General features: G+C 39.1%; 1 protein-coding gene across 7 annotated transcripts in view; it reads right to left on the bottom strand.

Annotated features, from left to right (window-relative positions):
• The window catches only part of PIGN (phosphatidylinositol glycan anchor biosynthesis class N), a 107,131-nt gene that overhangs the window by 1,279 nt on the left and 92,595 nt on the right, over nt 1-13,257 (bottom strand). Inside the window, exons 26-28 of one of the 7 annotated variants that reach the window (XR_008448477.1) lie at nt 9,098-12,095; nt 7,375-7,427; nt 6,874-6,975 (exon numbers count right to left, since the gene is read on the bottom strand). Coding sequence is in view for 5 of the 7 variants with exons in the window: in XM_009569411.2 (XP_009567706.2) it covers nt 7,375-7,427; nt 9,098-9,140; nt 12,022-12,095 (170 nt within the window). In the remaining 2 variants the exon portion in view is untranslated. Of the gene's footprint in view, nt 1-6,873; nt 6,976-7,374; nt 7,428-9,097; nt 12,112-13,257 lie in introns of those variants that run through there. The other 6 variants (XM_009569411.2, XR_008448478.1, XM_054058318.1 and 3 more) reach the window with 6 other exon arrangements.

A 13,257-nucleotide genomic window follows, 5' to 3' on the forward strand; every position in this document is an offset into this window, starting at 1 on the left:
TGCAGCCTTCTACATAAAACACTATTCCAGTGATGAGCAGCTTTAAGAAAAAACACCCACTACTTTTTCACTCAACGCTTCTAAAAATTGCAGAATTCTCTGCTGTGTAACACAAGGTTTCAAAGAGATCAAACAAATGAGTTCAAGAGTGGGTAATAAAGACAACATGAAGATGCAGTTTCTAGGTTATGAAGTCCTTAAATCACTAACAATTAAAAGGATAACAAGCAGAGATCTTATTCTCCAATTGCTCAAACTGTGGTACCTAAAGTTCACTGTTACAGATGGGCTATTTAGGGTCAAACTGAAATTTGACCTAGGAAATTTAGCATCCAGTGTTCAATGTCTGGATATCAAGCTGCTATTAATGTACACCACTAGCCATTAAGAATTTAGATTTTTTTCCAGATCCAGTGGCATTTCAGGCTAGAGTCGCAGGTGGAAACTGTAGTACCGGTGTCCATCAGGGACACAGTATAGCTGCTTGTTTTTTTTCCTGGGACTACTGAAGATCCTGGTGTTCCGACATGAGAAGTACCCATCTCCTGATGCACCCATCTTCACTATTTCAAAGCAGATGGATCTTTAGGATGAGTAGGGTAACTTAAAGTCTGAGTTTAGTCACAAAAAAAAGGACTGCAAAAGAGCACTTGCCAGTTTACTGACCTGGAATTTCTGTCAGAGGACTCACTCAGTTTGAGAGTTTAGCCACAGAAGAGCAGCAAAGTTCATAATGTCAATACTACCAATACTCTTGACCCCAAGACTGTGACAACCCGGCACTAGCCTAGTACAATTCAGCTCTGTGGAGAAGCACCAGCTCTTCCACAGCTAGGATACCAGCAACCAAAGAAGTAGGGGTATGACCATAACGCATGGAGAACACTGAAAGGGACTTAACTTATGCTACAAGATATTTCTATTTCAGTTGAGTCTGACTAAACCTTTTCACAAATACGTTGCTCAAAATACATAGTTTTGAGAAATCAGTTGCAAAAATCCACCTGCACAAATGGGCTCAGACCTCAACCAGCGTAACCCACCCCAACAGCCTGCAGCTTGCATCTCGAAACTCCGAGCTATACACAGTGCAACTGAAAATATTCAGTAATGTGAACAATTGAAGGTTAAAAATATCAAACAGGAGCCATCATTCCTACGTGCCTTCCCTACAGGGGTCTCCTGCCTCCAGCTTTAGCTAAGCAGAACAGCATGCCTAGGAGAGTCATATTGCTGCTCTGTTTCTGTGGGGAACGTGCAAGACAACACAGCAAGAGCGTGAAGTCAGGCACAAAGCATACTTTCACCTGGTCAGTGCACTTCGGACTTCGCAGTGCACTGCGAAGTTATCATTTACAATAACAAAGATAACACAAGTCCCTCAAAAGCTGCCCTTGGAAGTCCACCCGGGTGTGTTACAGGCTTAGTTTCAGTTCTCCACGGGAAATGATATGTTGCCAACTGAAAGTCCAACCCTCCTTGCAGTTATCTTCATGGCGCAACATGCCCTCGGGGTCCCTACAAGCACTACAGGTACAGAAGTTTGCGTGGCTCTTAGGGGAACAGCCACCCTGATAGATAGCTAGATGGGTTAACATCCCATGCATTACTGGTAACACCTCAAATTTCCTTCTCACCTGACAATACAACTGTGCTTTTCATGTAAGCAGAAACATCACTTTCCTCTAGCTTTCAAAGAAAGCTTGAATGAGAAATCTGAAAATTAGAAGCCAAATGAAGACCCTGCCAAATGAAACAGTCTGAAATTGCTACCAGAGGATCAGCAACTTGCTGCCATCAGTATGTCCTTAGACAGGCACTCATCTGAGTTCCTGTCTGCCCCAAAAGGAGGTTTTTCAGATGTGGGTGCTAATCACTCATTTTGGGAGGCATAGAGAGGGGCTTTCTCAAAGGAAAGACGTTTCCAGAAACTCTGCTTAGCTACCTGTCAGTCGAGGGACTGGGTTGTCTGCACTTTTGTAAAAAGAGGGTGCTGGGCACGCTTCTCCCTTGTTATGTTGCAAAAGGCTGAATAGTTACGCTCCTTTATTAAAATATCAGATGTTCAGGGTAAAGAAATATATACATACATCATGCCATAGAGCACAATTAAAAACAATTTCAGTCTATTTGTCACATAATTACAAACAGCCAGAATCTCTGGGGCTATCAGCAACTGGTACTGCAGTGCCTGCAGGCAGCTCTGCTTGGTAAATTAGTTCTCAGGCTGGGGTAATGCTGTGATTAAACAAACAGACTCTTACAGGTACACACCACAACAGCGGTGGCAAAATCTTGATCATATACAAAACAGAACTGCTCCCTTGGCTGGATCTGTAGTTACAGTGAAGAGGATAACTCTCAAAACAAGCTTCCTTCATCAGAAGTCAGATCTGAGCTGGTAAGAAAAAGGAGCAAGGTTCTAGGTTCCAGGCAAGTTAGATTCATGTGGAGGAAGAAGAGACACTAAACAGGTACAAGAAAATAGCCTAGTGGGGTGCAGTGGAGCAATGCTTTTAAAGATGAGATGGGCAGGGACAGGTAATTATAGAGAAGAGGTAGCTGGTGCAGGGGATCACAGATGATCTAAGGTAAGGCAGAACTGTTCAATGAAAAGCTGAGTGCCCTGTGTGTGGATCAAGGTCCACAGGCAAAGCTGGTGCTTGGAAAATTTTGTATCAGAGAGGAGGACACCTTTCTCAATAGCAAGGAACCAAAAGGAGAACATACGAGATACTACCATGTCCTGGCTTTGTGTCAGTGTACCTCAGTGAGAAGTACTAAGCAGAAAGAAGAACAACCAAAGATCTGCAAAAAATGAGGGAGGGAAGGGGAATCAATCTTGCTCCAAAATGTGGCTTTCTACCAAGACAGGCTAATTCCTAAGATGGCAGATCTGATTAGAAGTTGGGAAGACAGGATGATGGAGTAAGTTACCATAGCAATTAAAAAAAATAGAAGCAAAACAAGTAAAATAAAAACAACTTGAAGTGCAAGGGCTTGGAAAAGCACTCTTCAGAAGAGCCTGAGGACCTTATTTCTACACAACATGCTACTTTGAATGGTGGGATTATTCCTAGGTACACATTGAGATCCCAGATTTAGGTTCTGGACTTCAAGTCTACAGCATTTCTAGCCAGGATCCCACACTCACTCCTCTGTTTCCCACAAAAGAAATCACAAATCATATCACTTCTAGGTTCTGTTTTAAAAATTGCTGATAAACATAGCTCTCCTCCTACTTATATGACATTTTTTTAATAGTGAAACCTAGAAATCCCAGCATCCCAAACATGAAACCAATTCTGTTATCCTAAAACCTAAAGAACAGTCTCCTGTGCTTTATCTATGTCCCCTGAACTTTGAAATAGCAGAACAGTTAAGACTGTATCTTTCTCTTATCTTCCAGTTTTGTTATAAAAAGAGGGAGGGAGTAGAACAGTGTCTGTATAAAACTACATAGTATTGTCATATAAAGAACCTTTAGGGTTTATCTTGACTATCTGAATATACCGCTATTTACAAATTGCATATACTGTGTAGATGTAGTAGGTGTTAAAGGCTATATCTCTCTATCTATAGAGATCTATAGATAAAGACAGATAAACAGACTTTTTAAGCCATAGAGATATTATTTTACTGACAAAGAACTCAAAAAGCTAGCTATTCCATTTGTCTGAATTGAAAAATGAAAGAATCTGTCAACAAAAACTTCTCATGATCACATACGAGACACTGATATATCAAAAATACTAGGAAAACCATATCACTATTTTTATGAAATGTAATGGTGTATTCTTCTACAGCATATGATGCAATTCAGGGTGAGTTCAAGATATACAGGTAAAGGGTAAGGTTAGCAGACCTCAGAAGCTTGCATAAGCCACTGCTATGAGTTCTGCATTCACTGCAAGATTATTATCCCATTATTATACCAAAACCACAAAAAGCACTCTCTGCAAAAAAAAGTTCACATTCATTTCAGCATGACTATTAAGCCAAGGGCCTCATAAACTTTCTAAGAAGCCAGAAATATTTATGGTAATTGATAATTTAGTGAGAGGACGGAACCAATGGTGCATTGATAATTTGCTGAACGTGGTAATACAGGATTATGTTGGATCTGTTATTGCTAAGCATTTCATGCATAATCTGGAAGAGTGGGAAAAGTAGAAATCTCTTCACATTTAAAAACAATACTTAAATGGCATGGTGAATTCAACCAGGAGAATAAAGACATTACATTGTTAAGGCACATATGAGGCATGATAAAGTCACATGTAATGCAGTTAAGGCATGGTAAAAAGAGATGTGAAAGTCAGGAGTTAGGGGTGAAATGTAAAAAAACCCAGGAAATAGTTCAGTACATGAACCTTACTTCCAAACAATGAGAAAAATCCACTAGGAAGCAAAACACCACCACAAAAAAGCAGTGGAGGTCATCTTTTTATCACAAAGGATTTAAAATCAGCTCTTACACATGAAACTGCTGAGGACTGGTATTGGAAACTCCAAGTATTGCCCGATGAGGGTTTCCCACTGAACTTGTACATTCTTAGTAAGACAGAGATTTGAAGCGCGTTAGTTAGAAAATCCATAGAAAGCTATCACCACAAGAAAGAATGAGTAAGGAAAGAAATACACATCAGAAGTTTTGCAAGGGTGGCACATATACCACTGGACGCAAACTCTGGATGAATGAATCTTCACATTGTAATTAATTTGCTGCTTTTCTACTTGTGGTTTCAATGATGTGGTAACTAGCAATATAAAACAAACCCGAACAATTGTATGTGCACACACATAATTCCTATCAGTGCCACAGAAGAAAAAGAGACAGGAAGGAAAAAAGCTGAGAGCAGCTGTCCCTAAGCATGCTCCTGTTCTTTGTTCCATTAAGTCCTACATAGGTTTTGTTGAGATACAGTTTGGAAAAAAAAAATTAACCCAGTCATTTCCTTAACTGACTCAGCCTTCTCAGGAAAATTTTAGCAACACCTCAAATGTCAACTGAGATGGGATATTTTCAGACCTTACTGTCAAAGCAACAACAGACAACACTGCAAAGGGAATGCCACAGATCTGTCACTGCAGTTGTAACAGGAGGACAGGAAAGAGCCATGTGAGTTTCTCTCTCCTACTGGTTTTGGGAATTGCCCAAAACCCCATGAAGCTCATCTTCCCTTCCAGGAATAAGCAAAAAAAGAAAAAAAATCTGCTGTTGCCAGCTAATTTTGCCAAGCTTGAGAATCACACATAAAGAATTTGCTTAGAGGAGAAGGTTTGCATGCCAAAATTTTGCTCATGCCAGGTAAAAGAAGGAACACTTCAGGTCTGTGCCCTATGGTTTCACCTCTTCTCTTATGCAACCTAGTAATTTTTTATCTTACGTGCATGTACACACTGTCCTGGTTTCAGCTGGGATGGAGTTAATTTTCTTCCTAGTAGCTGGTACAGTGCTGTGTTTTGGATTTAGTATGATAATCATGTTGATTACACACTGCTGTTTGAGGTGTCGCTAAACAGTGTTTTTACTAAGTCAAGGACTTTTCAGCTTACAGTGCTTTGCCAGCAAGGAGGTACACAAGAATCTGGGAGGAAGAACAGCCAAGACAGCTGACCCAAGCTGGCCAAAGGGATTTCCATACTAAATGACATCATGCTCAGTATATAAACTGGGGAGTTGGTTGGGGTGTGTGCGTGAGCACTGCTCGGGGACGGGATGGGCGTTGGTCATTGGGTGGTGAGCAACTGTATCAAGCATCACTTGTTTCGTATATTCTATTATTATTATTCTTCTCACTGTCTTTACTGTCCTATTAAACTGTCTTTATCTCAACCCATGAGTTTTACTTTTTATCATTCTCTTCCCCATTCCATGGGGTAGGGGAGGAGGAAGGTGAGCAAGAAGATCCTTGGTTGCCAGCTCGGGTTAAACCATGACCTAAAAAATTATATAAAGAGACTACAATAAAATAACGTAGGTAGCAGTCAAGCACTCAAAAGTGAAGTAATGACAAATTAAAGGCTGCCTGGGCATTATGCATTACCATGTTAAAAATTAATAACATTACTTTTGTGAAGGGATTTTTTCAGTGCTTTTTTCAGTGCTCAACACACACACACAGACAGAGGCAGAATTACAGATGTGCATAATGAGCTCTCCATAACTCATAAGGAAAAAGCAAGCTTTCAGCCGAAATGGATCCAACAATCTATCACCATTGTAAATCTCTATGCTATGAAGACCATGTATCAGAGAGGAAGTTTTTGGGTTCTTGCAACAACTTACACTTTTGCTTGCTAATTCTCCATTAGAAAGCTTCTTGCCCAGCAGATTAGAGCTTTTCTGAGGTCTTTTATATCCTCATTAATCTGCATAGTAATTCAAACCAAAGGATGAAGCCACCTGATTTACTATAAGACTTCAAAAGGTAGCTACAAGCAGGAACTTTAACCTCCAAAGAAAACAGGTAGTATACATGTGTACGTGTGTGTACCCACAAGCATGAGCTGGAAGGAACTCTGGGGCTAAGCAAAGCACAGAGTAAATATAAACTAAACAGAATATTAGCAACAGGTCACTATTCAACTTGTTTAAATAGCAATGTCAAGTGACCAGATTGGCTGGATTATTAACAACACATTCCCTACTAAACTTATATGACAGCATATTATCTATTTCTACAACACAGGAAAGGTAAATTTCAAATGGGTATTCCTTGTATTTGTTATTTCCAGACTATTTACAAGTAAGACTGCTCAGCTGAAAACCTACCCCATGATGTATACTATGGACGCTAGTACTACTCAATGCAAACCAAATTCTCTCATTTTAGCAGTGATTCCTATGTTTAAATGCCACAGATTTACCCTTACACAGCTAGGGGGAGGGAGGACACATGAGTCTTGGTAGCCACCAACATATTTGCACAAAGCTCATTAATTCACAGGGGACTCTATATGGAGGTATACCTAGATTCAAGACAATTAACAATTTTGATAAGTTGTTATTTTAACAGTGATTACAACTAATTAAAAATCAAAACGGTAATTAAGTTATTTTTTGTGTAATTACTGCTCTTCAGAAATAAAACAAATGCTAGTAACTATATTTCTTGGCATGCTAGATTCATTAATTACTCCAAGTTGCTCTGGAACAGATTTTAATACACAAGTTTTAGCTTGGGATATATGTACACATATACATGTGTGCAGACATGCACGCCCATGAGTTTTAAGTATGGGGAACACCACTGAAGCAGTTGATTAAGGAGAGTAATTAGAAAAAAATACAAGAATTCTGAGCAGATACACAACAATATTAACCTATGAGCCTTTTAAAAATGCAATGAAGGGAAATAAATACTGTACCTTGTTCCAATATCCAGCCAGCTTCCATAATCTTTAACCAAGAAGAAAAAATGCTAGGAAATAAACCAACTTTGATTAGTACATCAACATTCCACAACTGAAGCACAAAACTAAATCCCACATTTACAGGCTGTTTACTCCAAGTTTCTAATTCTACAAGTAGAACAAGGGCAAGACCCCTCCAGGAACATTCATTTGTACCAACTGAAGAATGGTCTAGGAGCCAGAAATAGGTTTAAGATGGTATCAAACACAAATAGCTAAAGATGGACTAAGATCTGTAAAGTTGAGCTTGCAAGAAAATGATTACCAGCAAAGTACTTTTTCAATAAGAAAAGCCACCTTATTGCTCGAAATAGTGGCATGCCAAATAATACCTAGTGCCAAAGAGAAGGCTGCATATTATTTTCATGGAATTCTGCCACAAATTTCTTGGTGCACTCTGGCAGTTCCCCATCTGTAAAATGGGAATAATGGGAGAAGACAGGACTTCTCTGTTAGTGAATCCTTCAAATTCTAGCTGGTGGCCACAGTGATTCAAAACCAAATACCACTTATCTCTTTTTTTTTCCTGCCAACTTTCTCATTTCTGCATATACACAGAACTCCTGCATATCAAACCTCTTGGGTAATATTTTGTTTTGTACACCAAGTACATATTGTTTTGAAATAGTTAAACCAAAACAGGAGTATACATGAGATATATAAGACCTGGACATACTGGGGGTCAGTACACACCAGTGCATGCCTGCCCTCTTCATTTGGTCTAGTTGATTTTATTAGTGAAATGCTATGAGTGTGGTTCACTAGTATTTAAACCCTTTTCCACTTGATTGGTCACACAGATTTATATGAAACTACATAAAACTATACCTTCTCCATTTCTCACTCTACAGACAAATTAGTAATTTTTTTTACTCACTGTTTTTCCTACCAGGTGAGATCCACAGATCCCACTGCACAAGGAAATCACATCAGGAATGTTTATTCTAAAGGAATGAAACTAAGCCCACTATGTACAATGTGAGAGCACCAGCTCTACCTACTGCTTTGAAAAGGTTTCTGTTTACCTTGTGACATCCAGAAGCACTGCTTGCTGGGTTAAAGAAAGTTTGAAAGGGCAACGAATAAGTACTTTAAATCTGTAAAATTTATGTTGTGGTATAGTTCAGGTTTGGGTTATTTTAGCTAGCTTGGTTTCTGGACGCAAGCTTTCAGAAGACATCATTCCATTATAGTTTATTACAAAGACCACAAAGTGCCTTTTCACATGTTGCTGATCTCCTGGATTCTGATAACTCTAACAGAGCTGGTGGGTAACACATTTTTTCTTTTCCTTTCTTTATTAGGGAAAGGTGGGGAAGAGTAAAGGTTCAAAATTACTGAAAAATTAACTCCACAGCTAAAATTGATATTCTTATTTTAATTCTCCCTAAGAATTTGATTGTAAAAGCACATGAAAAACTCTGAATGATAACTTATTACTTCATTTTTGTCTCTTATTATTATGAGAATATTGCTTCTTCAGAAGCATTAATTACATGACATTCAAAGAGCAGAGACTAGAGGAATTTTATCTCTAATTTATGCTAGGATTTCAATCCAATTCACTGCCCTAGTTACAAAAACTTTGAAGTTTGAAGCAAATTCAGATCTCTCTAGATGGAATTAGGAGAACCCCCTGCTTCTTGATCTTATTTGAAGAGTATGTGCAACAACTTACCAAAGCCATAATGTCTGAAATCACAAGAACAATGAAGAAAAGGCTGCAGAGGGAAAAAAAGAACCAGGCTATCAAACTTTATTCATGGCCACAGATGTTACAAAGCCTATTAAAACCCCCATAAAGAAATTAAAAGAAGATACAATTTCTTGCACTTGTGTTTCAATCACTCAGATATATTTCAGTTTATTAGAGAACAGTTAAAATATATGGCTGGAACATCTAGCATTCGTAATCCCACTCTGCTTGAAAAAGACATTTCACATTAACAGAGTTGTGATTTATTGACAGAGAAACCTAACACAAATCATTTACCATAGAACAAGAGCATTTTACAAAGAGCACCAGCCCATTCCTGATGCAGGGATCTCATGTGCTGATTAGGCCAAATAAAGTAGATTTAGACACGTCAAGATGGACTCAAGAGTGAGCAAACCTGTTTGGTATAGGCAGTCAGACCCCTAAGCCAATCAGCCCTACACTGACAATCACCCTGCTGGGCAGGAGGCTGCTAAGGGAGGTGTTTGCCCCACTTCCAGATCTCTGGGTGCCCATAAGCAGCGCTGGGAACACCCAGCATTTTCATGGTGTGTTCCCAAACCCACGGGCATCTGTCAGGCAGCGCAGGTTACTTCTGGAAACTAGGCTGCAGCTAGTAAAAGGAACCAAAAGAGAGCACGCAGAGCTATTTTCTCCCTCCATTAACCTAATCTTCTTTTCATTAAACTATGTAAATCCTAAATTACACGAAAGCAATTGCTATAACTGGTTAAAACTAGTTTCTAAGTTAATGACACTGAAGCAATGTTGCAAACAACTGACCCATTAACAGAAAAGTCTTTAACTAGAATATAGTTAATTTATCAGCACTGCTGTCACAAATCTACAAAGATTTATTTTGGAAAACACCCTGCTGCAGTGTTGCACAAGTGTGTATTGGGGGGCCACCCATACCAACGAGTCCTGATGAGGAAGTCTCTGATATTGCCTTCGTCAGCTGTATTTCATTAACAAAAAAGGATGCAACAAACCTCAGTCTATTTAGATGCACTGAAAGGCTTCTCTTCACTTACCTATGACTCAGATAGGACACTGTAATAACACAGTGCCTAGAAGACACTCAGCTAGAGGGCTGTTTTCACAGGCAAGCTGCAAGATCATATTCTGACAGAACATTCCCCATGAACAGCAAAAAATAATATAAATATTTCTAAACAGGAAGTTTGAAAGCAAATTGTCCAAATCACAAAAAACTACTTTTTGCCCTTTTGAACCGCAGGAAGCCTTTCGCAACAGAAGGACAACGCTAATTTCAGGGCACATTTATACACAGCAAAGACAAGACTGTCCCCTGTGATAGCTTAATTCATCTAGCAGGGGCATCTAGATTGCATCTAGAGCAATACAGAGTGCAGCACACACTCCAGGATGCTCTGACAAGCAAAGCATAACCACTCCAGGGATCCTGCACCTGCCTTATGGTTTCTGCCTTGTTCCTAAGGCTGATGTTGTGACACTATCATTGCTATCGTTACCTGAGCACAGCTAAATGAAGCTGGCATGAATACCAGCCCCAGTTATAACCACAGCCTCATAAGCAGCACAGATGTACTCGTGCCCTCTGGTTTAACAAGTCGATATCGTTTCCCCTCTCACACACATAGGCACATTCCATAAAAGCCTGCCATATCACTGGTGCTGCCGAGGCAAGGGTTCACAAGTTAGGAAATGCTGACCTTTATGATGTTTGAGCCCTAGAAATGGAAATTGCTAGCTGATCTTCTGAGCAACCCCAATGCCTCAACACAGCCCTGCTCTTGTATGAACCTCAGTGAGCAGAACAAGCATCCTTCCTGGGTGGTTCAGGGACTGCCCAATTACACCACACACACAGCTAAGGCAGAGAAGGTAAAAGGGATGATGAGCCTTGTGCCGCCCCTTCAATAAGAAGTCAGACTTCAGGTTGCCCTGTCTCTCATTAGTTCTGGTGGTGTTGTATAAGAAAACAACAGTCAGGACACAGGCAGGATAAAAACAAACATAGAGGCAGAGGGCATTGTACTGAGCAAGTATACCTTTCTCTGGCTCAGCTGAGCAATGCACAGGACAGAGTCCCTGTGGTCCCCTTGCCACTGACAGCAAGACTTTTGGTCAACCCCACACAGTATCCCACCGTGACAAACACAAAACCACGTGGCTGACAGGGACCTCCCCTGTCTCAGAACCACCCATAATCTCACACGAGGAGCAAAGGACTCAGTCGTGCACTTGGTCCATTGAAAGCGATAGGGAGGGCTAACAGTTACAAAAAGATTAAAAATCTTGTGACAGTGAAATGTGTGAAGGTACTTCAAATCCAGACACAGCAGTCTTTAGAGATGGGAAAAGACTGGCAGCGATCCAGTCCTACTGCAAAAACATGCAATACTGAATACACCTGGAAGGACTGAACAGCAATAGAAGGGCATCCAACATTTCTTTTTTTTTTTTTTTTAAAGGCTATTTCTGGCGAGGTCAGTGCTACAAAGCTGGAAATTGATTACATTGTAATTGGGTTATTTTAAAAATACTGTACTAGAGGCAGAGATGCAATATAAAACAAAACTCAGACTTTGAATTATGCCTATTTTTCTACACTACGCGGAAAAAATTGCTCCTTTTGCATATTGTCAACAAAGAATATTAAGTATCTGATTGTTTCAGACAGGTCCAGCACTTCCATTTATACTCATTTATCACTAAGAAAAGAATTCCTGAGCTTGCAAAATCACTAAACAAAAAACCCAAACCATAATAACAAAGAAAAGCAACAATGTGATATATTGGCTGATAAATTTTTTGCATAGAATGGGATTTGACAATTCTGAATTGTTGCAAAATGGATTTGAACCCCTACTAATACAGAAATCTAGCACTTACTGTACCTCTTAGAAGACAGTTGTGTTGTGACTTGAACAGCTTCAAAAGCACATGATACCAGAACAAACGGGATTACAATCTGTTTAAAACACAAACTACATTTTGATTTATATTCATATTCACCAAACAAATCTGGCAGGTTGTGGAGACATTTTTATGCTTTTGAAATTATCACAGAATGTGTACGATAAAAAAATGAAATATTGACAAGAAAAGATAGAAACTCATTTTGCAGGAAGCACGTTTAATAATGGAATAGAAATCCTCTTCCATGGTCATAGCTGAACTGCAGTGAAATAAGCCATGAGGCAATATGGAAAACTATAATTAAAACACATTAGTGATCCTGACTTCATTACTCCATTTTAGCACTAGTGATAAATACTTCGATAACACTAGAAGACAGAACTATTCAGATCCAATATCTCACACGACAGGCTGCCAAGCTCGAAGTGTAACAGGACAAACTTATCTCAACCACAAAAAAATCTGAATATAGAATGTATTCAGTAATGCGAGTATCACACTGCTCCTTTAAAGCCAAGTCAAGCAAACGTAAACAGTTCAGTAAATTAAGAACAAAACAAATAAACAAGTTAGAAGCATGAATGTTGCCTTTTGCTCTTTACCATGTTGACTTTTAATCCTTAAGTCAGTAGTATGAATGCATTGCATATCTTCCAGGCTAAAACCTGTTCTGTGTATCCAGAAGGTTTGCATTATTGACTTATGTCCTGCAGTATAACATGCAGTATACCTGTAACTTAAGTCTGCTTTCTCTGTGACAGAGGAAACAGAATGGCAGAGGGAGAAAATACTGTTTAATTTAGCAATAATACATAAATGCCATGTCTCCCTGTTTGCCTCTTTACCTCTGCCAGATCCTGCACTCAAATATCAGAAGAGAGCTCCCACACCTTGCCTGCAAATAAGGAGTGCAATTCAATCTTTGATAGATTATTAAAAAAATATGAAAATAATATTAATTGTAAAATGACAACCTAATCAGTAGAGCATTCAAAGCCTGTGCTTAGTGTAATGTAGACAGATAATGCTAATGATATACATATATCATCAATGTTCCTGTAGATATGATGCTATAGGAAAAGCTTATTATTTTAAAAATAATTTTCAACAGTTAAAATTTTAATTTTAATACAATAAACTGATCCAATACAGTTAAATTATACTTCCATGCACTTTAGCTTCTCTCTTTTGGGAATTAGAATCATATGCCCTCT

Source organism: Cuculus canorus, chromosome 2 (genome assembly GCF_017976375.1).
Source record: "Cuculus canorus isolate bCucCan1 chromosome 2, bCucCan1.pri, whole genome shotgun sequence".
NCBI lineage: Eukaryota > Metazoa > Chordata > Aves > Cuculiformes > Cuculidae > Cuculus > Cuculus canorus.